Genomic DNA, 27,500 nt, shown 5'->3' with positions numbered 1-27,500 from the left:
GTTTCTGGGACGCCTGAGGTTCTGTTTCTCGTGCAGGAACTCTGTGTGTCATTTCCCACCACATGTAATGAAAATATGAGGAAGAACATGGCAGTAAATGTCAAGCATGCAGGCTCAGTTTCACTGAGAGATGCAGACGCACTCGTGCTACACACACACACACACACAGGTGTTTTATGAAGTTTAGGCCGGTGACGTTCTGTGGAAAGCTGCAGTGAAACAACATTGTGAAAAGTGGAAAAGAAATCTGTAGTTTATCATTAGCGATGATATTATTGACAGGGTTCTTGAACTTGAATTTGACCCTTTGAAATAGAGCCATTTCGCATGCTATGAGCGTGATATTGCTCATATCATTATTCAAGTATATGACACAGATTTCATTCTTCAGGTCAATCATATATTCAAAGTTCAAGTTTTAATAAGGAAAGTAATATCTTTGTCATAGTATCCTTTTAACCCTCTGGTGCTCTTCGCCTGTAGGTAAAAAATTACCTTTTTTTTGTTTTGTTTTTGTCCATTCAATTAATGTACTATATTTTAGTTTGATAATGTTTTTTATTTAATATGTTGTATTTTTAGGGGATTTTATGGTACTAAATTATATTTACGCTGTAGCCTATTTATGACCCATTTATTCACTTTTTGAGCATAGACCTGAAAATAACATTTCCAGCTTAAACTGGTAAATCTTGAACGCTTTAGAGCGACAGACTGAAGATCTCTTTTCAGAGACGACATTAGGCAGATTATTGCTGAAGTGAAAAAAGTTTTAAAAAAGTGAACTTAAACTTTACGTGTATTGTTATGAAAAATGCACAAAAATTGTATTTTCAATTTTTATATGAAAAATATATATTTTCAAAATCACGTTTTACTCTAAAACTGCAAGAAAATCAAAGCCATACATCTTAAAGGTTAATGACTCTAAGATATGAGACTTTATGACTTTATTTTCGTAAAGTTTTGAGTTTTCGTTTAGGAGTTATAGGCGTTATATGTTTTGCCACGCCCATTTTCTAAATGACCCTGTTATAGCTATCCAAAGGGTGAAGGTAAACTTTTTTTTTTTTGGATAATTATTGATCTAGAGAGTCCAGAGATTTGTACTGCACTGGTTTGTTTCCGATCGGGCGAAAAACCTACGACTAGTTCGCAGAAGTAGGTTTTTTATATAATTGTGAATATTTAATGAACAATTTGATTGACAGCAGTGGTTCTTGAGGCAAAGTTGTTCAATATGGCTAAAGTTACCACATCCATTGCATGTGCTGAACTTTGTGTACTATTTTTTTTATTTGTCTATTTACCTTTTTTAGAATTTTAAAGATATTGTTTGATTGTTGATTGTAATCCTTCAAAACCAAAAAAGTAGTGCTTGAAAACTCCTTGAATTTCATTTAACAGTATCTGTACGAACCCTGTATTGATTATTAATCTCTTTCTCCCTCTTTCCCCAGTCCCGATGACTCCCTAAGCGTGTAGTTCTGCCTCATCCCAGAGGGTTTGTGGGCGTTCCCGTCATGTCCTCGGTCCCGCTGGAAGGATCCCAGCTTGTGTCGGAGTGGCTGAACCACCTCCGGCTCGACCAGTACATCTCCGCCTTCCAGGAGTCCGGGCTGGGAACGCTGTGGGAATGCCAGGATTTATCCTCTGCGAAGCTTCAGCGAATGGGCGTGGCTCTTCCCGGCCACAGAAAGCGGATCCTCGGGAGTCTCCGCAAAATCTTCCCATCGGACACCGAGATGGAGGACGACGAGGAGCGAGAGGACGACAGACCCGTCGCCAGAGAAAGAACGAAATTCGCAACGGAAAACAAGCGTTTGCCTCCCGTCCCGCCTCGTCTCATGCCTAATCGACCTCCCGTTCCCTTCACTCCTGGCTCCGTAACCACGGAAACACCTGATCGAGCCACGCCCATCCCAACTCCGAGGCCACGCCCACAACACCTTCCTCTTAAAGGGCCGGCGCAGCAACTCCAGAAGAGCGAGAGCAAACACTCCCCTCAGTCTCCTACATCCTCTTCTTCTTCTTCTTCCTCGTCTTCGGAGCGCTTCCACCTGTATGAGCAGTGTTCATCTTCCTCTCAGGGAGAAGCAGGTGCTCCTCCTCTTCCTCCGAAGAGCTACGCCGTGGGCGTCTCTAAAGAGCCTAAAGACGAGCCGGTGCCGGTGCCGGTGCCGTACAGACCCCCCCCCGTTCCTCCTCCTCGTGTGTCCGTGTGCTCCAGGACTACAAATCCCAGAAGCATGTCGACCGGAAGCCCTCCCGTTTTCAGGTACAACACACACTTTGTTTGGTGTAGCGAACTGCTTTAGTATGTGTACTGCTCACTATAGAGACAGAGCGATGGGTTTTAAAGCTTTTTAACAGTTATAGCGCCACCTATGGTCCGATATCCATAAAAGTTTGCACGCTTGTATATTTGTGGCAGTAGCCAACAATGCATCGTATGGGTCAAAATTATCGATTTTTCTTTTATGCCAAAAATCATTAGGATATTAGGTAAAGATTATGTTCCATGAAGATATTTTCCTACCGTAAAATAAATAAAACATTTATGTTAGTAAATGCAGCACAATCGCCAACATAAATTGACAACTTTAAGGAGATTTTCTCAATGCCCTCAGATTCCAGATTTTCAAATAGTTGGATCTCTGCCAAATATTGTCCTATCCTAACAAACCGTACATTAATGGAAAGCTTATATATTCAGCTTTCAGATTATGCAAAAATCTCAATTTCAAAAAATTGCCCCATGTGACTGGTTTTGTGGTCCAGGATCACATATGTCGTATGTGCCCACTTATGTTCATAACGTCTTGAGTTTTCGTTTAGGAGTTATAGGCTTTTGAGTATGTTTTGCCACGCCCATTTTCTAAATTACCCTGTTATAGCTATCCAAAGGGTGAAGTTAAACTTTTTCTTTTTGATAATTATTGATCTAGAGAGTCCAGAGATTTGTACTAGACTGGTTTGGTTCCGATCGGGCGAAAAACCTACGACTAGTTCGCAGAAGCAGGTTTTTGACAAAATTCGAAATGGCGGAAAAATGTGCATACCGGAAATGAAATCGGAGATATACGTTAAGTACGTCTTGAGTTTTGCTTTCCAATGATATAAGACACTTGAGTCTGGGACAAACTGTTTATGAGCCATTTTGCACTTCTGATCGCTGTAGCGCCACGATCAAATACATGAATAAAAAAATTACATTAAAAAAAGTGAATGACCTGAGGCGCGTCCCTATTCACATATTACACACTATTCTAAGCCGTTTTGTAGTTTAAATAGTGTGAGCAGTGTGTCAAATTGCAGTTTATTCATTGAGTGCAGTGCATTGTGGGATACAGCACCTCACACAGTGTGTTTATACTGCAATGCACATTTCCCAGATTCTGCCGGAACAGTGAGAGTAGTATCATAGTGAACACTCATGACACTGAATGCTTTTACTCAATGCATTTGCACAATCTAGTGTTTGTGTTTCCTGTGACTGGAGGTCATTGAGTCATGTGACCCGTAGACCATCACAAGGGTCAAACGGACCAGTGGAAATGAGTCAGCGCTGGGAAATGACGTGTTCTTCCAGGCAGTGGGAGTGTGTTCGGTTATTGTGATTCAGACCAACATCATCACACACTCTTGTATTGTGATGGTGAGAGCGCCACCCTGTGGTCTTCACAGAAACTGCACCCATTGTTTATATATCTAGTATAATGTATAACTTGGAAACCATGCCACTTTTTTTGTAACTTAAAGTCCCCCTGTAGTTAATAATTATATCCCCTAAAACTCATCTTTGATCACCAAAATTACATATTTAAATGTTTTTTTCTCAGTAACAAATGTACAAACTAAAATTTACAGAACCCCGCCCCCTGGATCGCGATTTATAGATTATCATGACAGAATATGCTAATCAATGGCTAGAAGATAACTCCACATAAGCTACGTAAGTTCATCAACTAACCATTCAGAAATGTTGTCTACATGTTGTCACTTCTTGAGTCTCTCCATCATTGTCTGACTCCGGTTTGAACTTAAAAGGCTAAAAGTTTTTGAAATGTTTTGAAATGCGTGTCTGTGTGAGTGCACGCTGTTGTAGCTCCGCCCCCTGTGCCGGGAGCAGCAGCTCATTTGCATTTAAAGGAACAGACACAAAACGGTGCGTTTTTTTTTTCTCACCCTCAAAAAGTGTCAAATTTAACATGCGATATAAAAATATCTGTGGGGAAGTTTGAGCTAAAACCTCACACACACACACACTTATTTTACATCTTGTGAAAAAGGGCATTATACCAAAGCTTTAAATTTAATTTCTGTCACTGCCTAAACATGCCAATAACACACTCAGCAAAATATTGTCTGATCATCGTTATCGGCAAAATCCCAGAAAATATTGAGATATAACTTTTTGTCAGTATCACACACCCCTACCCAAATATTGGATTTGATCAGCTTTACCTGTTTTTGATCACAGGTCTGATTGATCCTCAGTTTTGGAGTGTAAAACATGTTCAGTGTTGCCTTGTTCAGGAGTGTTTCTGCACGCCAGCACTAGATGGCAGCACTTCTCTCCTCATCAATCTGTGTGGGTTCCTCTAACCAGAAGCTGCTGACCCACAATGCCATGCGAGAGCACTTCTGCAGCTGTATCCCACAAGAAACGAGTTTTAGTGGCTTTCCAGAAAGTCAGTCTGTGATTCATATCCTTGAGAAATTGTGGCTTTAGATTCCCATTTCTGAGAAGTCTCGGCAGACATTATTTCCACGGCAATTAAGCAATTAAGTTCTCAAGTTGAAAAAATCTCATTCTTATTAATGCACGTACATGTTTTACTTTGGAGTTTGTTTATCAATAATGCTCATATAGTAATGCATTTTTTTATTATTTTATATAGGCTATATAGCCTAAATAAAATATATACATATGTACAATTTACTTTTATTACTTTTAGATCGCTGTAATAATGATTTAAAGACTCGCATGAATTCAAAAATATCATTCTTATTAATGCTTGTAAATGTTTTACTTTTGAGTTTGTTTCTCAATAATGCTCATTAGTATTTTTATTATTGTGTATATATAGTATAATATATAATATATAAGTAAAATTGACTTTTTTATGTCTTAATTACTTATAAAGATTGCTGTAATAATGATGCATGACATTTGAATGCTTTACAATTCAAATAATAGATAATATTTTTCACATTACGCATAAAAACAATGTTTTTTTTCCCCCATTGCAATAATGATAATTTAGTAATTAATAATGCCACAATGCAGAAACACACATGAATGCAGGGTTAGTGTCTGTGATCTGTGTTTCTGCATGTGAGTGTGTGGTGCAACCGCGTCTGTGAGCATGCGAAACGGGAGGCAGAATTCAGGAAGCTCTTTGTTTTTTTTCAGTTTTGTGAAGGTCTCGGCTCAGAGACTCGCGTCTAAAAAGTGTTTTCCACTTCCGTCTGTTCTCTGTGTGGTCGGCTCGCTCGTTCTCCACGGGGTTCTCCGACTCTCTGGGGTCCTCACACTGGTTTACGGGACCCTATCTCCTGGTTTATCACTGTATAGCGGGATTGTGATGGCCTTATTTGGCATGTTTGAGCACGTAAGTTCAATGTGGAAGTGAGTGTTTGTTGTGCTGTGATGATGAGGATCACTGTTCTGGGTGTGTGTGTGTGTGTGTATTGCTGTCGTTACTTGATTTCTCTGTGTTGTGTAGATGATGTTAGTGCCCTGATGTTGTGTTTTGTTGTGAGTGCAGTGTGTGTGATTCTCTTCAGAGCCCTCACGTTCACTTCCGATGGCAGTGTTTCTGAGCTGACGTGCTGCACTGTAAAACCGCAGGTTCGTCTTTCTCATGGTGTGTGTTTCTTTCTCTGTGTGTGTGTGTGAACGTTTCACAGGTATAAACGCACTTTTCTTGCACAAAAACTATCAGTCATCATCAGTAACTTCCTACTGACTCCGTGGTCGTGGTTGACCACTAGTTCACTTCCGGGCGTTTAGCGAGGGAATGCGACTGACCGTGCTCTGCTTTCATGCTCTGATGTTGGTTTGCTCGTTTCAGATGAAGGTTTGTTTGATGAGCATCAGTATAAAGCAGCATGAGATCGACCGGCCTTTAAAAACACATCAGAAACTCAGGGTCGAGTTAAGCAAGGGTCGTTCTGTTGCGCTGCCATTAGTTAGTTAGATATTAGTGTTGGGCAATTGATTGATGTGGGTTTTTACAGCAATGGTTGATGCTGAATACTTCTAAATGCCACATATTGACCAGTTAATCGACCAGTTAATCGATAACTGATCTAGTTGGACGCACTTTTAAGACGTTTGATTATTCATTGGCATTTGATGTTCTCATTTCTCACTAGTCATCTTTATTTTAAATGAATCCGTCCACATACTGTAATGATCCATGGAAACATCCATTAGCGTTGTGTTTTTGAGTTTGACCTGCCTTTAAAAACTCGTTAGAAACTCTTCTGTTCTGTTGCACGGCGAGGTGGGTTTACATTAGTTAGTTAGCTAGTATTGATTGATTGATGTGGGTTTTTACAGCAATGGTTGAGGCTGAAAACTTCAAAATGCCTAATATTGGCCAGTTAATTGTCTGTTCATTAATTGATCTGGTTGGACACACTTTTAAGACGTCTGATTATTCATTGATTGGCATTTTCTTTGGTCTAGTGATGTTCTCACTAGTCGACTTTAACACAAGGCGTTTTTTATTATTATTTTGAATTCATCCGTCAATATACTGTAATGATCCATTAGCGTCAAGTTTCCGGACTTAAACCGTTTGTATATTGTAAAAAACATTTATATGCATGAATCACTTTGTACAGAATTTCAGTTGTGCAGTTCCTAAAAACTGGTTTAATTTGATGCTTTAGGCTGTGATACGGTCAGATTATAATATGTATATTTGTGCATGTCATTTGTTTTAGAGTTGTTTTAATGAAAGATTATACATGTCTTGTAGAATAACGTGCGCTTATGAATCATTCACAAAAAGAGAGTGTTATTTATCCCAAAAACAATAATAATAATTTTGAATTCACATTGATAGTTTCTTTTACGTATTCGTCACTTAAAGTGCAGGAACAGTAGGTCGTGTTAATAGGATTGAAACTTTAATCTGTTTTGTTAATCCGTTCATTTTCAACCCTAAAAGGAACCAATGAGAATTATTCTTTTCTATAAAAATAAAAATTATCTCAAGTCAAAAGTAAAATTTTATCTGGAAAGTATAAAACTGCTGTGAAATATTATTCCAGTGTAAATCAGCTGTTTTCTATACAGTAAAGTGTAATTTATTCCTGTGATCAAAGCTGAATGTTCAGCATCATTACTCCAGTCTTCAGTGTCACATGATCCTTCAGAAATCACTCTAATATGATGATCTGATGACCAAGAAACATTTATGATTATTATCAGTGTTGAAAAACAGTTCACAAACTGTGATGCATTTAATTTTTCAGGATTTTATGATGAATAGAAAGTTCAATAGGACAGCATTTATTTGAAAAATAGTCACTCTTGATCAATTTAATGCGTTCTTGATGTTTTTGTTTATTTTTTTAATATCTAAAACCCATAAAAAATGTAAAAAAAAGAAGGAAAATTCTGAAAAGTCAGCTTTGCCATCACAACAATAAATTAACTATATTTTGAAATAAATACAAATAGAAAACAGTTTTTATCACTGTATTTCTGATTAAATAAATGCAGCCTTGGTGAGCGGAAGAAACTTAAAAAAAAACAAAAATAACATTTACATTTTTTTTAATTTTCAAACGTATGACCTCTTGAAGTGTACTTTATATTGGTAGATTGTTGTCGTTATAATATCCAGGCCATTTTCAGTGATTTTAATCCATAAGATCTAGGGGTGTAACGGTACACAAAAATCACGGTTCGGTACGTACCTCGGTTTTAAAGTCACGGTTCGGTTTATTTTCGGTACAGTAAGGGAAAGAAATGCAAACATTAAACTGCAGGTTGTTTATTACTATAAACTTTTTTTAACAATTTGTTTACACTTTTTAATAAAATATAATAAAATAGATATCAAATAAAAAAAGAATAAGAAATAAAATACTGCTGCAAAGTTCTCCACTAAATAAAATACTCTCAGTCTCAAACCAATATCACATAATAAAATATAATGAAAAATATAAATAAATAACTATGATTACAGTGCAGGAACAGAAAATAGCCCTATATTAAAATAATATTAAACAAATATATTAATGTATTATTATTTTTCAATAATCAATCAACATAATCAATTTAAGATTTTTTTTTCCACTTTTTTAATAATTATCAAAATAAAATATAGTCCAAAGCTATTATTACCAGAGCATGTGATCAGAACAGGTCATTTTACCATTGTTGCCAGCATGACTATACCAGCTCAGCAAACAGAAATCTAAGTTACTACTGAGAAATTTCACCTTATTTGAGCGGACTTTGCTTTTCCAGTGCGTGATCGGTACATGATTGAGTGTTTGGGCCGTTAACCACAGAGCAGAACGCGCAGCGCAAACAAGGACTCGAACATTGAGCAGAGAGCGCAGCGGGTCGTCGACACACACACACACGCGCGCGCGCACGCCACGGAACGGAGAGTGCGGCGGCGCACACGAAGCGGAAAAGCTTTTTTTCGCCATGCAGTCTATTTCATTGTTACAGTGACGACGGGTAAAACCAGAGAATGTCTAATAGGAAAAAACATTAGAATCAGCTGCAGGGCGGGATTTGCGCTGAACGCGGAGACTTCCGCCACTTAATATGTTCGTGTGGAAACACGAAAATGTACCTATGTTCCGCACACAAAATATTGCATTCAGTCATTCGGTACACACGTGCACCGAACCGAAAGCCCTGTACCGAAACGGTTCGGTACGAATACACGTACCGTTACACCCCTAATAAGATCTGTACCATCCGATGAGATGGAAAGGCTTTGTCACAGGCTCTGGTGGGTTGAAGGTCAAACTCCCAGAATGCAGCGGTGTCTGTTTTCACAATGACATGTGAACTAGTGAAACTTCAGTCATCTCGGTCAGTCTGCGATCTATAAAAGGATGTTTGTATGGAAGCAGCTGCTGTCACATGCTGAGTAATCACACTACTGCCTTTTTTAGAGACGCCTCACTGCAGCATTGGGTGAAGTTTGCTTTAGGGTCGTCAAAAGTACCTGTACTTCTTATTTACATTGTTTCTTTTAGCAGACGCGTTTATCCAAAGCGACTTACAAATGAGAACAATAGAAGCAGTTAAACTAACAGTATGACAACAATATGCAAGTGCTATGACCCCTCCCAGTGTATTCTAACACAGTACATAGAATAGATAGATTAGAAGTGAAGGTGTTAGTATTAACGGATGTTACTGCCGAAAAAAAGGCGTCTTCAGCCGTTTCTTGAAAGTGGCAACTGTGCAGTTTAGTGAGTAGAGGAGTGACGTGTGCTCATATACCGGGACCTGCTGATTGGCGCCGCTTTCAAACACACTCATGAAAAGCATTGAAGGTTTCTATTTACAGTGTGTTTTTGCAGGGTTGAGCTTTGTAGACGTATTCACAGACGTATCTGTTCAGCGCATGAACTCAACAGCCAAACAGAGGCTTTTAATTTGGTGGTATAATGCCCTTTTCACACAAGATGTAAAATAAGTCTCTGATGTCCTCGGAGTGTGTGTGTGAAGTTGTAGCTCAAAATACCCCACAGATATTTTTATATAGCATGTTAAAATTGTCACCTTTTAAAGGTGAGTAAAAACGCAGCGTTTTTGTGTCTGTCCCTTTAAATGCAAATGAGCTGCTGCTCCCGGCGCAGGGGGCGGAGCTTCAAAAGCTTGATGATGAATTTATGTAGCTTATGCGTAGTTATCTTCTAGTCATTGATTAGCATATTCTGTCATGATAATCTATAAATCGTGTTCAGGGGGCGGGGTTTATGTAAATTTTAGGGTTTGTGATGTCACTAACCCGGGAGGAATGTGGTGTAGTCTCTACCAGCCGTTTGTTGTAGTCCTTATAAAGAGATTTCTGTAAAAGAAAAAATCTCCCTTTGCTTTGAAGTCTGAGTGTCGTAACTTTGCAGATGTTGTTTATGCTCAAACAGCAACATTACACACTAACTAAAGTTAGAAAAGTGACATCATAATCAACCCCCCCTTTAAGTGAGTCAGAATCAGCTCTGTTTGCGTTAGGTTTCGCAGAACTGATGCTGAACAAAAACTGCCCTGTGCTTCTGATTCTGACTGAATGAAACGCATCTGATTGGTCATTGAGTTAATTCGCTCAACCTGCAGATCGTCACCTCAGATGATCACATAAGTCTTTGCTGGGACAAAGATTGATTTCATTCAAAATATTTCAAATGCAGAAAAAAACCCTGCAAGAACAATGAAGTTTGAGTAGTGTTGGTACTGTCACAGCGCTAGTTATTGTCCTGTTTATCACTGTAGAGCTGCTTTGAAACGATCTGTGTTAAAAGCACTAGGTAAATAAAGCTGACTTGGCATGAATGGATGGATTCTCTAGCTCTGAAGATCCTGTAACGTTCAACAAGTGAGAGTAACAGTTAAAGAGTACATGCATTTGGCTAATTTTATGTCTTGTTATTGTCCTCTTAAGATGAATCCTCATTTGTATGGAAATATATATTTATGGTTGCTCCAGAAAGTCCAGGAATGCGAGAATGGAGTCGTATTTTGAAAGAAATCTTTCAGTTTTTGTTGATGATTAAATGAAGTTGTTAGTTGATTTGAGGATGTGAAAGCAGAACGGATCAGCCTGAATGAGTGTCTTCAGCGTTCCCTGTGCTGGTCTTCGGTTATTTGGTCATTGATTTCAACTCTCTGGATTTTCCTGAGGTCTTTTCTTCCCTGAGTCGGCGGAGGGTTTCAGAACGAGCAGAGCTCAGTCGACTCTTAGAAATGCAGCGGAAGTTTCAGAGCTGAAGGTCAAGTCAAGGGTTCATTCAAAACTTTTGCAGATGTTTTGTTTTTTAAAATCTCTCTCTCTCTCTCTCTCTCTCTCTCTCTCTCTCTCTCTCTCTCTCTCTCTCTTCTTTTGTCGGTCAGTTGTTCTGTCAGGTCAGAGGTCACAGGAAACTTCATTGTTTGACCGTCCGCATGCACCTTATCTTTAACACACATGAGAAAATGTGTTTCCAGTCTGATAAACTTCGAAACAAATGCTGTTCAGATACTGAAATAAACCTGTGATTTCCTCTAATGCATGTAAATGTAGGGTGAATGCCAGATGACGGTCAAAACGTGCCCAAACCTACCCTCTTTTACACAGAACACTTCTTGTGTGTGTGTGTGTGTGTGTGTATATATATATATATATATATATATATATATATATATAGGCTATATGTGTATATGTGTATAGTATTGTCATCATTTACTCATGTCGTTCCAAACCCATAAGATCATCTTTCACCATTCATCTTTGACATAGTAATTAAGATGTTTGTAATGAATTCCAAGAGGTTTCTGTCCACCTAACCAAAATTTTGAAGATCCATAAATGTGTCATAAAATGAATCACTGTGATTTGATTCAAGCAAGTTGTGTGAAGAGATATGATCGCTTTATATGATGAACGGATATAATTTAGGCTTTTACTCACATATGAACAAATATCACATATGCTACACATAATAGATAGATGGATAGATAGATGGATAGATAGACAAAACAATAGATTTGAAAATTAATTGCATGCCATTTAGCAACACAAGTCATCAATCTTTTATTAATAATATCAGCTGTGTGCAACAAGTAGAGTAACGATATAACAGAACTTTCTGAGCGAGTAAAACAGCGCTGTGTTACCCAACAATTTTAATTTGTCAAATAAAGTGAGTAGTAATTCAGCACTTGTGGCTATTTCATTAGAATGAAATAAAATAACGTAAATTTAATTGATAATGCAACTGTAACAAAGTTCAGGGAGGAAGGAGACGACAACTTTAATTATAAAACAAACATAAACAACAAAGTTAAAAGAGTGGCAGCAGCATATAAGCATAGCATTAGTAAAACTTTAATAAATTCACTCATCCATGAACATGGTTTCTGCCTGAATCCCGTCGGATTGCTTTCCATCGACTGTGGAGGTGAAGACTACAACTCCCATGATTCCTTGCTCATTCACAGCGTCATCAAGTTACGGCTTTGTTATTGTTTTGATGAATTTATGTAGCAGATGTGGAGTTAACTGTCTTCTAGTCATTGATTAGCATATTCTGTCATGATAATCTATCATGAAACTGTGCCTTAAGGGATTGTTCACCCAAAAATTAAAATTAGCCCATTTTTTACTCAGGATATGACTTTCTTCTTTCAGACGAATACAATCGGAGTTATGTTAAATGTATTGGCATTGGAAGAGCCAATGTCCTGGCTCTCCAAGCTTTATAATGGCAGTGAATGGCCGTTTCTGTTTTGAAGTCCATAAAAGTGCATCTATCCATCATCCATCATAAAAGTGCATCTGTCCATCATAAAAGTGCATCTATCATCATAAAAGTGCATCTATCATGATAAAAGTGCATCTATCCATCATAAAAGTGCATCTGTCAATCATAAAAGTGCATCTGTCAATCATAAAAGTGCATCTGTGCATCTGTCCATCATAAACGTGCATCTGTCCATCATAAAAGTGCATCTGTCAATCATAAAAGTGCATCTGTGCATCTGTCCATCATCCATCATAAAAGTGCATCTGTCCATCATAAAAGTGCATCTATCCATCATCCATCATAAAAGTGCATCTGTCCATCATAAAAGTGCATCTATCATCATAAAAGTGCATCTATCATCATAAAAGTGCATCTATCCATCATAAAAGTGCATCTGTCAATCATAAAAGTGCATCTGTCAATCATAAAAGTGCATCTGTGCATCTGTCCATCATAAAAGTGCATCTGTCCATCATAAAAGTGCATCTATCATGATAAAAGTGCATCTTTCCATCATAAAAGTGCATCTGTCAATCATAAAAGTGCATCTGTGCATCTGTCCATCATAAAAGTGCATCTATCATGATAAAAGTGCATCTTTCCATCATAAAAGTGCATCTGTCAATCATAAAAGTGCATCTGTGCATCTGTCCATCATAAAAGTCCATCTGTCCATCATAAACGTGCATCTGTCCATCATAAAAGTGCATCTGTCCATCATAAAAGTGCATCTGTCAATCATAAAAGTGCATCTGTCAATCATAAAAGTGCATCTGTGCATCTGTCCATCATAGGGTGAACTATCCCTTTAAGTTTTGGTTTCCTGGAATTTCATATGATTAATGATTAATCATCAAATGTGTATGTGTGGAATTACACTGGAAATGTGTTGTTGTGCTGCGAGTGACGCATGTGAAGCTCAGCACAGGTGTGTGGTGGATCTGATGAACCTGTTGTGTCAGGTGCTTCTGCGCTCACGAGGCCGAGGCGTGTAGAGACGCGCTCTCCCGCTCTCTCTCTGTGGCTCCAGCATGAAGAAGTTCAGTCGGCTGATCAGTGTTCTCCGCAGCTTCTCCTCTGAGCTGAAGGAGGAAGATGAAGATGATGATGATGATAACTCTTCCTCCTCTGTGTGTGCTCGTCTCAGCTCTCCTGCGGATGATCTCTCGGACACGGATCGACTCCCGGACGTCCCGCCTCGGATCAGACCGAGAGAGAGAGAGAGAAGAGACTTCCCGCCGCCGCCCCTCAAGAGCAGTGAGTAGACCCGCACTAAACCCTGACATTAACACTCACTAACTCTATTATAACTCTATTCTAGAGCTGCTGTAAAGCCTAAACAAGCTCTGTTTCATTTCCTATTATCACTGTAAAGCTGCTTTGAAACAATCTATATATACACACATTACCGTTTACTGTTCATCATTCTCACTTATTTTGTAAAATTTGATACATAGTAGAAATGTTTTTTTTGTTGCTTATAGGATTATTGTTTGTAAAGTGGGAGATTGATTTGAATAGGATCGCATATAATTCCACTGCACTCTTCTGTAGAATGACAAATAAAGCTCTTAGTCTGGTACGGTGGCCCAGAGAGCTCAGCTGAAGAAAACACATGCAGATAGAAGAACTGAAATTAAGAAAACATCTTCAGTTTTACAACACACGTGTGCTCCCGATACTCCCAACACAACCGAACGCAGAAGCGTGATGAAACTAGCACAGACCACAGCGCAAGTGTTCCCGGGGACCCAGCGAGGGGCGAACCCGTCCGGGACGTGCGCACTGATGGCTTGAGGATTCCATGCTCGAGAAACCTTTATGAGGATTATCAGTGTTGAAAATGTTTTAAACTTTTGATCAATTTAATGCGTCCTTGATGAATAAAAGTTTATTTCTTTTACCCCCCCCCCCCCCCAAGCATTTAAACGGTAGTGTTTAATGTGACAAAAGTTTCTATTTCAAATAAATGCTGTTCATTTGAACTTTCTATTCATCAAAGAATCCTGAAAATAAAATATTAGTTTCCACAGAAATATGAACTGTTTTCAACACTGATAATACTCATAAATGTTTCTTGATCATCAAATCCTCATATTAGAGTGATTTCTGAAGGATCATGTGACTCTGAAGACTGGAGTAATGATGCTGAACATTCAGCTTTGATCACAGGAATAAATTACACTTTACTGTATATTCACATAGAGAACAGATGATTTACACTGGAGTAATATTTCACTGTTTTACTGTATGTTTGATCAAATAAATGCAGCTTTGTTGAGCGCGACTCTTTCAGAAACATTAAAAATAGTACCGATCCCAAACTTTTGTTTCACTGAAAACAGGAAGTTGTTGCAGGATGTTTAAAAGGGCTTGTTCTGTTTCTCAATAAGCCAGTAGGCTTTCGTTGATGTCACATGATTGGCAGCTGAGATCAGGGGGAGGAGCTTTCTCATTCTACACAGCATCTGATTGGCTGAAATGTGTGTGTGGCCTGGAGTGCGACATTAAAATATCATTCTTGCATATTAATGAGCTCAAAGCTACAGCAACGAACACTTAAAGATGAAGCATTTGAGCCTCTGTCTTCAATATCATGCCCATGGTTTTTGTTCTGTTTTAATATCTAATTTGAATATTCAAAAACTAGTGAAAATGACGACACCTGGCAAACTAATTGTTATTATTATTGCCACTTTCCTCAAAAAATGATTTTTTTTTTCAAATTATTTTTTTTAGGTAAAAATACATAGGTGTCATGTTTGTTATTATTATTTCTTAATTTTGAATATCTCCGGTGGATTTGAAATTCCTTGGGGACTTCTTGACTATTAGTCAAAGAGGCAATGATGACACAATTTGAAATCTAATTGTTTTCTTTTATAATTGTCACTTTCCTTAAATTTCGTCAGTGTTTTCACGGCAGATTTGCCTATGCGGCATCTTTTATTATTATTAACTTATTTACAATTTTATTTTTTATTTTACATATTTTATATATCTCATTTGGTCCATCATTCTCATTTTTAGTTTTTGTTGTTGTTGTTGTTTATGTGTGTGTAGTTGTTTGGTCCTATCCTGTGATTGTACTGTTTATTTGTCTGTAAATCTGAAAATACTACAATAAATATGTGACCCCAGACACTAGGATATTAAGTAAACATCATGTTTTGTAAATTTCCTACCGTAAATATAAAAAATATATATTTTTGTGAGTGAATGCAGCAAAATCATGACCATAAATGGACAACTTTAAAGGAGATTTTCTCAATGTTTATTATTATTTATTTTTGCACCTTCAGATTCCAAAATTTCAAATAGTTGTATCTCGGCCAAATATGGTCCTATCATAATCATATATCTTGTAACTGGTTTTGTGGTCCAAGGTCACATAATATGTAGGGAAAAAAAAGATGAAGGTGTACCTACTCTAGTAGTCCTTCTGCAAGAGTCTGATGCTCTAAACACATGTAGTGTCTGGTTTGATGAGTTAATGTCTTGTTTTCTCTTCTTCTGCTCTGTAGAGTTGGATTCAGGGGAAAGTTCAGATGAATATGACGACCGCGAGCCCTGCAGAGACGCTAAACTCATAGACATGGCCAACAAGGTGCGTAATAACGAGCATTCCTCAACACCTCAGATTCGTCCTATCAGCACAGCCGCTGTGTGATTGACAGCTGTTTCCTCCAATAGACGTCCTTGCTGGTTCCCAAGGTGACGAAGCCCCGTTACAGCAGCCTGTGCAGCGACGACGAGCTGCTCGATGACGACACAAGCTGTTACCAGTCCGTGTCCATCGAGTGAGTCTATTAACAGATGCAGCGACGTATTTAGATTTCTCCTGCAGTTCTGCAAACGTGTTGCTGTAAGGCTTTAGTGGATTTGGCAATAGGAGAAGTTCATGTTCAATGTAATAATATAACAACACTTCCTTCTTTTCTTGACTTCTCCCATCTCTCCCTCTTTATCTCAGTTCAATTCAGTTCAGAAAGCTTTACTGGCATGACAAAAAAAAAAAAAAAAAGATACATTTTGTATTGCCAAAGCATTAAAACAGCATAGAAGATGATTTAGAACGTTTAGTAAAGCCGGACAATAATAATAAAAAAATACAATATTTATATATATTCATGGCTAGATATAGCAAAAATAATAACATTAAACAATAATAATAAAATAAATAAAGAGTGATAATAATAAATAATATGAAAAGTATATAATACAGAAATCATGTAACAACTGAACTTAGAAATTGAACATTAAATACATGTGTGTAGGTCTGATGGGGTGTGTTTTTCGGCTGTAAGTGAGTGTGTGTTTATTGGATGTTTGCTTAATTAAGTTGGTCTCTCTCTCTCTCTCTCTCTCCCTCTCACACACACTCACTCACTCACTCTCACTCACTCACTCACACACACACACACACACACACACACACACACACACACACTCACACACACACACACACACACACACACACACACACACACACACTCTCTCTCTCTCTCACACACACAGACGGGGTTCGTGGATTGATGACTTCGGCTCGATCTCGGGCTCTCAGAACAGCATCTATCTGCCGTTCGCTGGTCATGTTAGTGCTTCGCCTCCTCGAGAAGACTTCGACTCCGCGAGCGTTCCGGTTATTAAAATGGGCTGGTTGGACAAGAATCCTCCTCAAGGGTGCGTGAGTGTGTGTGTGTGTGTGTGTGTGTGTGTGTGTGTGTGTGTGTGTAAAGGTAAAGGTTTATATTACATTGACAGGACCAAATGCCCCCACAAGGATAGTGAGATCTCCTGCATCTCAATGGAGAAATAGGTTAATAAACATACTAATGATGTTTTTTGAAAATGTAAAAATATGTTGGTGTGTGCATGTGGGGTGTGTGTGTGGGGTGTGTGAGTGAGTCTGTGGGAGAGGGTGTGTGGGAGAGGGTGTGTGGGAGAGGGTATGTGGGAGAGGGTGTGTGTGTGAGTGTACGAGTGAGTGAGTATATGTGTGTGCGAGCGAGTGAGTGCGTGTGTGTGTGCGCGAGTTTGTGCGTATCTATGCTTCCATCCAAATTTGCAAATGTAACTTTTGTGCAAAATTTGAATATTGCGTAAATCAATTTGTGAATAAAGCAGTTTCTATCCCACATGTCCAAGAGAACAAAACCTTCAGCATATCTGTAACAAAAAAGGAAGTTGCTGCAATCAGGCTTTTTTTCGCACAGCATAACTAGTGTAAATCTTTTTTGAAGCAATCTGTCCTATATAAAATAAAGTGTGTTATGTAATATGTGTGTGTGTGTGTGTGTGTGTGTGTGTGTGTGTGTGTGTGTGCGCAGGTCTCTTATCTACCAGAGACGTTGGGTCAAACTGGATGCTGAATACCTGAGATACTTCGACACTGAGAAGGTGTGTGTATTGCTCTAGTCTTTTCTTCTCTATTCTAAACCAGAATTTTCCATTCATTTATTTATTTATTTATTTATTTCATGGTGACTTTAGAGTAGTTTAGTAGTTTACGCTCATCTGATTAAAGTATGATGTGAAAGGACATGATGAACGTCTCTCACACGTGTCCTTCATCACCACTGACATTTACATCCGCTGCTGATTAAACACACACACTTGTGTTTGTGTGTGTGTAGGACGTCTACTCGAAGAGGATCATACCGACAGCGTCCATCACCGGCGTGGTCAACGTGGGCGATCAGAAGTTTGAGGTCGTGACGCACAATCGCACTTTCCTGTTCCGCGCCGAGAGCGACAGTGAGTGTATAAAGTGTGTGTGTGTGTGTTATTGTTTAAAGCAGATAATAAAGTGTGTTTGTGAACGTGGGACGCACAGTTAATATGTGAGGTTTTGTGGTCCGATGAAACAAAAGTTTCACACAAACTTTTGTGTGACCTCACGAAAACACACCAACACAGGGCTTGGAAAGGGATTCAAAGAGATTCAAAATTATTTATTTATTTACATATGTGTGTGTTATATGTGATATTATTAGTATATATAAAATATATTAGTTATACTGTACAAGACTAGAATTTTAAATATTTCAGGTTCAAACTGTATTTATTTAATAGTTATGGAATTGAAATTCCAATAATAACCAGCAAAAATATGTTCTGCATAATTGGGGTGTTTTAATTATAAACAAGCCTGGACTCTTGTTTTTATTTGTCTTTATTGCTTCCAGCTGCTTATTCTGCATATGAGGGAGAAGATGAAACACACACACTCTTACAATCATCTAAAACATTTACAATACAGTAAACACTGTCATAATTCAATCATCTAAAACATTTACAATACAGTAAACACTGTTATAATTCAATCATCTAAAACAATCACAATACAGTAAACACTGTCATAATTCAATCATCTAAAACATTTACAATACAGTAAACACTGTTATAATTCAATCATCTAAAACAATCACAATACAGTAAACACTGTCATAATTCAATCATCTAAAACATTTACAATACAGTAAACACTGTTATAATTCAATCATCTAAAACATTTACAATACAGTAAACACTGTTATAATTCAATCATCTAAAACAATCACAATACAGTAAACACTGTCATAATTCAATCATCTAAAACATTTACAATACAGTAAACACTGTTATAATTCAATCATCTAAAACATTTACAATACAGTAAACACTGTTATAATTCAATCATCTAAAACATTTACAATACAGTAAACACTGTTATAATTCAATCATCTAAAACAATCACAATACAGTAAACACTGTCATAATTCAATCATCTAAAACATTTACAATACAGTAAACACTGTTATAATTCAATCATCTAAAACAATCACAATACAGTAAACACTGTTATAATTCAATCATCTAAAACATTTACAATACAGTAAACACTGTTATAATTCAATCATCTAAAACATTTACAATACAGTAAACACTGTTATAATTCAATCATCTAAAACATTTACAATACAGTAAACACTGTTATAATTCAATCATCTAAAACAATCACAATACAGTAAACACTGTTATAATTCAATCATCTAAAACAATCACAATACAGTAAACACTGTTATAATTCAATCATCTAAAACAATCACAATACAGTAAACACTGTCATAATTCAATCATCTAAAACATTTACAATACAGTAAACACTGTCATAATTCAATCATCTAAAACAATCACAATACAGTAAACACTGTCATAATTCAATCATCTAAAACATTTACAATACAGTAAACACTGTTATAATTCAATCATCTAAAACATTTACAATACAGTAAACACTGTCATAATTCAATCATCTAAAACATTTACAATACAGTAAACACTGTTATAATTCACTCATCTAAAACATTTACAATACAGTAAACACTGTTATAATTCAATCATCTAAAACATTTACAATACAGTAAACACTGTTATAATTCACTCATCTAAAACATTTACAATACAGTAAACACTGTTATAATTCAATCATCTAAAACAATCACAATACAGTAAACACTGTCATAATTCAATCATCTAAAACATTTACAATACAGTAAACACTGTCATAATTCAATCATCTAAAACAATCACAATACAGTAAACACTGTCATAATTCAATCATCTAAAACAATCACAATACAGTAAACACTGTTATAATTCAATCATCTAAAACAATCACAATACAGTAAACACTGTCATAATTCAATCATCTAAAACATTTACAATACAGTAAACACTGTCATAATTCAATCATCTAAAACAATCACAATACAGTAAACATTGTTATAATTCAATCATCTAAAACAATCACAATACAGTAAACACTGTTATAATTCAATCATCTAAAACATTTACAATACAGTAAACACTGTTATAATTCAATCATCTAAAACATTTACAATACAGTAAACACTGTTATAATTCAATCATCTAAAACAATCACAATACAGTAAACACTGTTATAATTCAATCATCTAAAACATTTACAATACAGTAAACACTGTCATAATTCAATCATCTAAAACATTTACAATACAGTAAACACTGTTATAATTCAATCATCTAAAACAATCACAATACAGTAAACACTGTCATAATTCAATCATCTAAAACATTTACAATACAGTAAACACTGTTATAATTCAATCATCTAAAACAATCACAATACAGTAAACACTGTCATAATTCAATCATCTAAAATCATCTAAAACAATCACAATACAGTAAACACTGTTATAATTCAATCATCTAAAACATTTACAATACAGTAAACACTGTTATAATTCAATCATCTAAAACAATCACAATACAGTAAACACTGTTATAATTCAATCATCTAAAACATTTACAATACAGTAAACACTGTTATAATTCAATCATCTAAAACATTTACAATACAGTAAACACTGTTATAATTCAATCATCTAAAACAATCACAATACAGTAAACACTGTTATAATTCAATCATCTAAAACATTTACAATACAGTAAACACTGTTATAATTCAATCATCTAAAACATTTACAATACAGTAAACACTGTTATAATTCAATCTAAAACATTTACAATACAGTAAACACTGTCATAATTCAATCATCTAAAACAATCACAATACAGTAAACACTGTTATAATTCAATCATCTAAAACATTTACAATACAGTAAACACTGTTATAATTCAATCATCTAAAACATTTACAATACAGTAAACACTGTTATAATTCAATCATCTAAAACAATCACAATACAGTAAACACTGTCATAATTCAATCATCTAAAACATTTACAATACAGTAAACACTGTTATAATTCAATCATCTAAAACAATCACAATACAGTAAACACTGTCATAATTCAATCATCTAAAATCATCTAAAACAATCACAATACAGTAAACACTGTTATAATTCAATCATCTAAAACATTTACAATACAGTAAACACTGTTATAATTCAATCATCTAAAACATTTACAATACAGTAAACACTGTTATAATTCAATCATCTAAAACAGGGGTGGGGAACGTTGATCCTGGAGGGCCATTGTCCTGCAGAGTTTAGCTCCAACCCTGAAAAAAACATTTGGCTGCCTGCAACTTCAGTAATCCTGAAGACATTGATTAGCTTCAGGTGTGTTTGATTAGGGTTGGAGCTAAACTCTGCAGGACAATGGCCCTCCAGGATCAACGTTCCCCACCCCTGATCTAAAACAATCACAATACAGTAAACACTGTCATAATTCAATCATCTAAAACAATCACAATACAGTAAACACTGTCATAATTCAATCATCTAAAACAATCACAATACAGTAAACACTGTCATAATTCAATCATCTAAAACAATCACAATACAGTAAACACTGTTATAATTCAATCATCTAAAACAGGAGTGGGGAACGTTGATCCTGGAGGGCCATTGTCCTGCAGAGTTTAGCTCCAACCCTAATCAAACACACCTGAAGCTAATCAATGTCTTCAGGATTACTGAAGTTGCAGGCAGCCGAATGTTTTTTTCAGGGTTGGAGCTAAACTCTGCAGGACAGCGGCCCTCCAGGATCAACGTTCCCCACCCCTGATCTAAAACATTTACAATACAGTAAACACTGTTATAATTCAATCATCTAAAACATTTACAATACAGTAAACACTGTTATAATTCAATCATCTAAAACAATCACAATACAGTAAACACTGTCATAATTCAATCATCTAAAACATTTACAATACAGTAAACACTGTTATAATTCAATCATCTAAAACATTTACAATACAGTAAACACTGTTATAATTCAATCATCTAAAACATTTACAATACAGTAAACACTGTTATAATTCAATCATCTAAAACATTTACAATACAGTAAACACTGTTATAATTCAATCATCTAAAACAATCACAATACAGTAAACACTGTCATAATTCAATCATCTAAAACATTTACAATACAGTAAACACTGTCATAATTCAATCATCTAAAACAATCACAATACAGTAAACACTGTCATAATTCAATCATCTAAAACATTTACAATACAGTAAACACTGTTATAATTCAATCATCTAAAACAATCACAATACAGTAAACACTGTCATAATTCAATCATCTAAAACATTTACAATACAGTAAACACTGTTATAATTCAATCATCTAAAACATTTACAATACAGTAAACACTGTTATAATTCAATCATCTAAAACATTTACAATACAGTAAACACTGTTATAATTCAATCATCTAAAACATTTACAATACAGTAAACACTGTTATAATTCAATCATCTAAAACAATCACAATACAGTAAACACTGTCATAATTCAATCATCTAAAACAATCACAATACAGTAAACACTGTCATAATTCAATCATCTAAAACAATCACAATACAGTAAACACTGTCATAATTCAATCATCTAAAACAATCACAATACAGTAAACACTGTCATAATTCAATCATCTAAAACATTTACAATACAGTAAACACTGTTATAATTCAATCATCTAAAATAATCACAATACAGTAAACACTGTCATAATTCAATCATCTAAAACAATCACAGTACAGTAAACACTGTTATAATTCAATCATCTAAAACATTTACAATACAGTAAACACTGTTATAATTCAATCATCTAAAACAATCACAATACAGTAAACACTGTCATAATTCAATCATCTAAAACAATCACAGTACAGTAAACACATAATTAAGACATTTGTTATACCATTTAAGATTCTTATAACTAAATTTAAGACTTTTAAAGATATGTCAGGTAAATATGGAAGTAAACATTACACTGTTTTAATATCACAGTCACATGACTTAAACACGAGATACTTGAGACTAGTCAGATAAACAGTCACTTTCACTCAACGACTAAAGTGTGTGTGTGTGTGTGTGTGTCAGTGGATAGGAACGAGTGGGTGTCGGTGTTGAAGAGCTCTGTCGGAGTGTCTCGGGGGCGGACGAGCCTGGACTTGACCTTTAACCCCTGTGTGAACTATGAGATGAAGGGTTATCTGGAGCTGCGTGGCCTGCGCCACAAACTCTACACGGTGGTGTGTGCGGATAAAGTCTATCTCTACAAAAACACAGAGGTAAACAGTATTCCCCACTGAAATCCTGACCGTGGCAGAAGTCTCGAGGTTCATTACTGTGGTTTAGCTTTTCAGAAAAAGCCATTTTCTGCCCTGATTTGAAGGCTCTGTTGGAAGGGGCGTGTCTAGTCAAGTCAAGTCACATCACCTTCATTAGTCAAGTCACCTTCATTAGTCAAGCCAAGTCACCTTCATTAGTCTAGTCACCTTCATTAGTCAAGGCAAGTCACCTTCATTAGTCAAGTCACCTTCATTAGTCAAGTCACCTTCATTAGTCAAGCCAAGTCACCTTCATTAGTCAAGTCACCTTCATTAGTCAAGCCAAGTCACCTTCATTAGTCAAGTCACCTTCATTAGTCAAGGCAAGTCACCTTCATTAGTCAAGTCACCTTCATTAGTCAAGTCACCTTCATTAGTCAAGCCAAGTCACCTTCATTAGTCAAGTCACCTTCATTAGTCAAGCCAAGTCACCTTCATTAGTCAAGTCACCTTCATTAGTCAAGCCAAGTCACCTTCATTAGTCTAGTCACCTTCATTAGTCAAGTCACCTTCATTAGTCAAGCCAAGTCACCTTCATTAGTCTAGTCAAGTCACCTTCATTAGTCAAGTCACCTTCATTAGTCAAGCCAAGTCACCTTCATTAGTCAAGTCACCTTCATTAGTCAAGTCACCTTCATTAGTCAAGTCACGTTCATTATTCAAGTCACCTTCATTAGTCAAGTCAAGTCACCTTCATTAGTCAAGTCACCTTCATTAGTCAAGCCAAGTCACCTTCATTAGTCAAGTCAAGTCACCTTCATTAGTCAAGTCACCTTCATTAGTCAAGCCAAGTCACCTTCATTAGTCAAGTCACCTTCATTAGTCAAGTCACCTTCATTAGTCAAGTCACCTTCATTAAGTCACCTTCATTAGTCAAGTCACCTTCATTAGTCAAGTCAAGTCAAGTCAAGTCACCTTCATTCCCCACTGAAATCCTGACCGTGGCAGAAGTCTTGAGGTTCATTACTGTGGTTTAGCTTTTCAGAAAAAGCCATTTTCTGCCCTGATTTGAAGGCTCTGTTGGAAGGGGCGTGTCTAGTCAAGTCAAGTCACATCACCTTCATTAGTCAAGTCTAATCTTCTAGTCTCATCTTACTAACACACACCAGTGGACGGGGCTAAATAAATGGGTGGGGCTAAATAAGTGGGCGTCGGTCTGATTCTGGTCTTTCGTCACTCTGTTATGTTATTATGTGACACGATCTGAAACCCGTCGTCTTCAGTGCTTGGTTTCAATAAAAGCTTTTTTTGGACTAACAAGGAAGTTTTGAGTTCTGAAACTTACTGGATGTTTTTATAGTACAACGACCTCTTATGTGTTCTCAAATCATGACCACTTTAGTTGCTGACATGGACTCTTATAAAGTTGTCGTTTCCTGGATGTTAGTGTGTGTGTGCGTGTGTGTGTGTGTGTGTGTGCGTGTGTGTGTGTGTGAGAGGGTGAGAATCTATGTGTGTTTTTGTGTGTGATTATCTGTGTGAGTATCTGTGTGTGTGAGTGTGTGTGTGAGAGAATCTCTGTGTGTGTGTGTGTGTGTGTGTGAGTGTGGGTGTGTGCATGTTACTTTTGTCTGATTGTATTGCTCAATGTTCAGTTGCATAACTTATAACTGTATGTGTGTGTGAACATAATAGTTTGTGGATATTAATAAACTATGATGTAGCAACTGTCCGTGTTTACATGGTCAAGTAAACGTGTTTCTGTTCAGGACTATCGTCTGGGAATCGGGATCACCTCTATTGATATGAATGTTGGGAATGTGAAGGAGATGGACCGAAGAGGGTTTGATCTGACCACACCGTACCGCATATTCAGGTGACACACTCACACACTATTTCTGCTTTCTGTTCTTTATACTTCTTTCCATCCGTCATGCGTTCATTCATCTCTCAGTTAATCTTTGCTCCGCTCTGAGAGTCACTGAGAGTCTGTTCTTCTGGCCAGCTGAAATAACTGTGTGTGTGAGAGAGAGATAATAGTGTGATACAGTGTGTGTGAGAGAGTGTGTGTTTCTCTGTGTGTGTGTGTGTGTCTCTCTCTCTCTCTCTCTCTCTCTGTGTGAAAGTGTGTGTGTATGTGTGTCTCTCTCGGTGTGTGTGTGTGTGTTCTAGCTCTCACAGATGTTGTGGTTTTGTAGGTTTTTTCTTCATCTGCTCAGTGAATATAAATGTCAGATGTAGTATCTGTGTGTGTGTGTGTATCTGTGTGTGAACGCACCCAACAAATGCACCAGTTTTATCTCAGACCCACAGAAACTTATTCAAACACTGCCAGTGTTCTTATTATTAACTAAGCTAAAACTATACATGTTCGTAACTGCAATATAAATAATAGATGAAAAGGGAGAACAACGTGGATAAACTACAACATTGTCAATATTAATTTCTCAGTTTTAATTTGTAATGTTATGGGTTTTTAAAAAATCTAAAATCTTAATTCTGTGTTACTTTTAATATGAAGAAAATTCTCAACTTTAAAATTCTGTCGATTTTAATACGGCGTGACAGTCAGTGTTCAAGTGAGCTGAAGGATCAGTAAAGGTCTTCTGAGCCGGAGAGCCCTTCATCTCGATCTGACTTGGACGTTTTCCCTCTTTTATTTTTCAACAATTTAGGTTCCATATTTGTTAGGAATATATGAAATATCAGTAAAGACTTTCTATTAGTAATGCTAGAGCAGTTATTGATGAAATTAGATGAAACCGGAAGTGGCGTCATAACCAGAAGTCCAATTAATGTAATATTTATATGACTATCACAGAAGTGCAAAGAAATGAAGTTCGGATGGATTGCTGCACATTGTCTTCATCACAACAGCAGTGAATCATGACGTGATGCAGACAGCGCTGTAACTTAGTTGATTGATTCACTTCGTTTGTGTGTGTGTGTGTGTGTGTGTGTAGTTTTGTAGCGGACACAGACCAGCTGAAGGATCAGTGGGTGGAGGCGATGCGCAACTCCATTAAAGAGGCCTTGTCCAATTACGAGGTTGCCGAGCGTATCTGGGCGGAGCCATCCAATCAGATGTGTGCGGACTGCAGCGCTGCTAAACCCGAGTGGGCCGCCATCAACCTCGCCGTGGTGTTCTGCAAACGATGTGCAGGTAACGACTAGCTGGCCAATCACGAGCTTCGTTCACTAGCTGAACCATATCTGACCAATAGATGTGCAGGTAACGACTAGCTGGCCAATCACGAGCTTCGTTCACTAGCTGAACCATATCTGACCAATAGATGTGCAGGTAACGACTAGCTGGCCAATCACGAGCTTCGTTCACTAGCTGAACCATATCTGACCAATAGATGTGCAGGTAACGACTAGCTGGCCAATCACGAGCTTCGTTCACTAGCTGAACCATATCTGACCAATAGATGTGCAGGTAACGACTAGCTGGCCAATCACGAGCTTCGTTCACTAGCTGAACCATATCTGACCAATAGATGTGCAGGTAACGACTAGCTGGCCAATCACGAGCTTCGTTCACTAGCTGAACCATGTCTGACCAATAGATGTGCAGGTAACGACTAGCTGGCCAATCACGAGCTTCGTTCACTAGCTGAACCATGTCTGACCAATAGATGTGCAGGTAACGACTAGCTGGCCAATCACGAGCTTCGTTCACTAGCTGAACCATATCTGACCAATAGATGTGCAGGTAACGACTAGCTGGCCAATCACGAGCTTCGTTCACTAGCTGAACCATATCTGACCAATAGATGTGCAGGTAACGACTAGCTGGCCAATCACGAGCTTCGTTCACTAGCTGAACCATATCTGACCAATAGATGTGCAGGTAACGACTAGCTGGCCAATCACGAGCTTCCCTACAAACAAGCACAGCAAACCTCAATTTTTTTTAAAAATTGTGTTTTAAATCAAA

The 27,500-nt window shown here is 37.1% G+C and overlaps 1 protein-coding gene across 7 annotated transcripts in view; it reads left to right on the top strand.

Moving 5' to 3' along the window:
* arap1 (ArfGAP with RhoGAP domain, ankyrin repeat and PH domain 1) overlaps window positions 1-27,500 on the top strand; it is a 95,479-nt gene that overhangs the window by 9,396 nt on the left and 58,583 nt on the right. For 4 of the 7 annotated variants that reach the window (XR_013822776.1, XM_079886479.1, XM_079886477.1 and 1 more), the window contains exons 2-11: window positions 1,461-2,278; window positions 13,646-13,755; window positions 16,023-16,105; window positions 16,192-16,298; window positions 17,017-17,181; window positions 17,829-17,898; window positions 18,135-18,255; window positions 23,391-23,581; window positions 25,330-25,436; window positions 26,524-26,723. Coding sequence is in view for 6 of the 7 variants with exons in the window: in XM_079886479.1 (XP_079742605.1) it covers window positions 1,524-2,278; window positions 13,646-13,755; window positions 16,023-16,105; window positions 16,192-16,298; window positions 17,017-17,181; window positions 17,829-17,898; window positions 18,135-18,255; window positions 23,391-23,581; window positions 25,330-25,436; window positions 26,524-26,723 (1,909 nt within the window). In the remaining variant the exon portion in view is untranslated. Of the gene's footprint in view, window positions 1-1,460; window positions 2,279-5,341; window positions 5,858-13,645; window positions 13,756-16,022; window positions 16,106-16,191; window positions 16,299-17,016; window positions 17,182-17,828; window positions 17,899-18,134; window positions 18,256-23,390; window positions 23,582-25,329; window positions 25,437-26,523; window positions 26,724-27,500 lie in introns of those variants that run through there. The other 3 variants (XM_079886482.1, XM_079886481.1, XM_079886480.1) reach the window with 3 other exon arrangements.

The sequence above is a fragment of the Squalius cephalus genome (assembly GCF_949319135.1).
Source record: "Squalius cephalus genome assembly, chromosome: 11".
Taxonomy (NCBI): Eukaryota; Metazoa; Chordata; class Actinopteri; order Cypriniformes; family Leuciscidae; genus Squalius; species Squalius cephalus.
The sequence above is the reverse complement of the archived record's forward strand: the minus strand, read 5'-3'. Positions and strand labels throughout refer to the sequence as shown.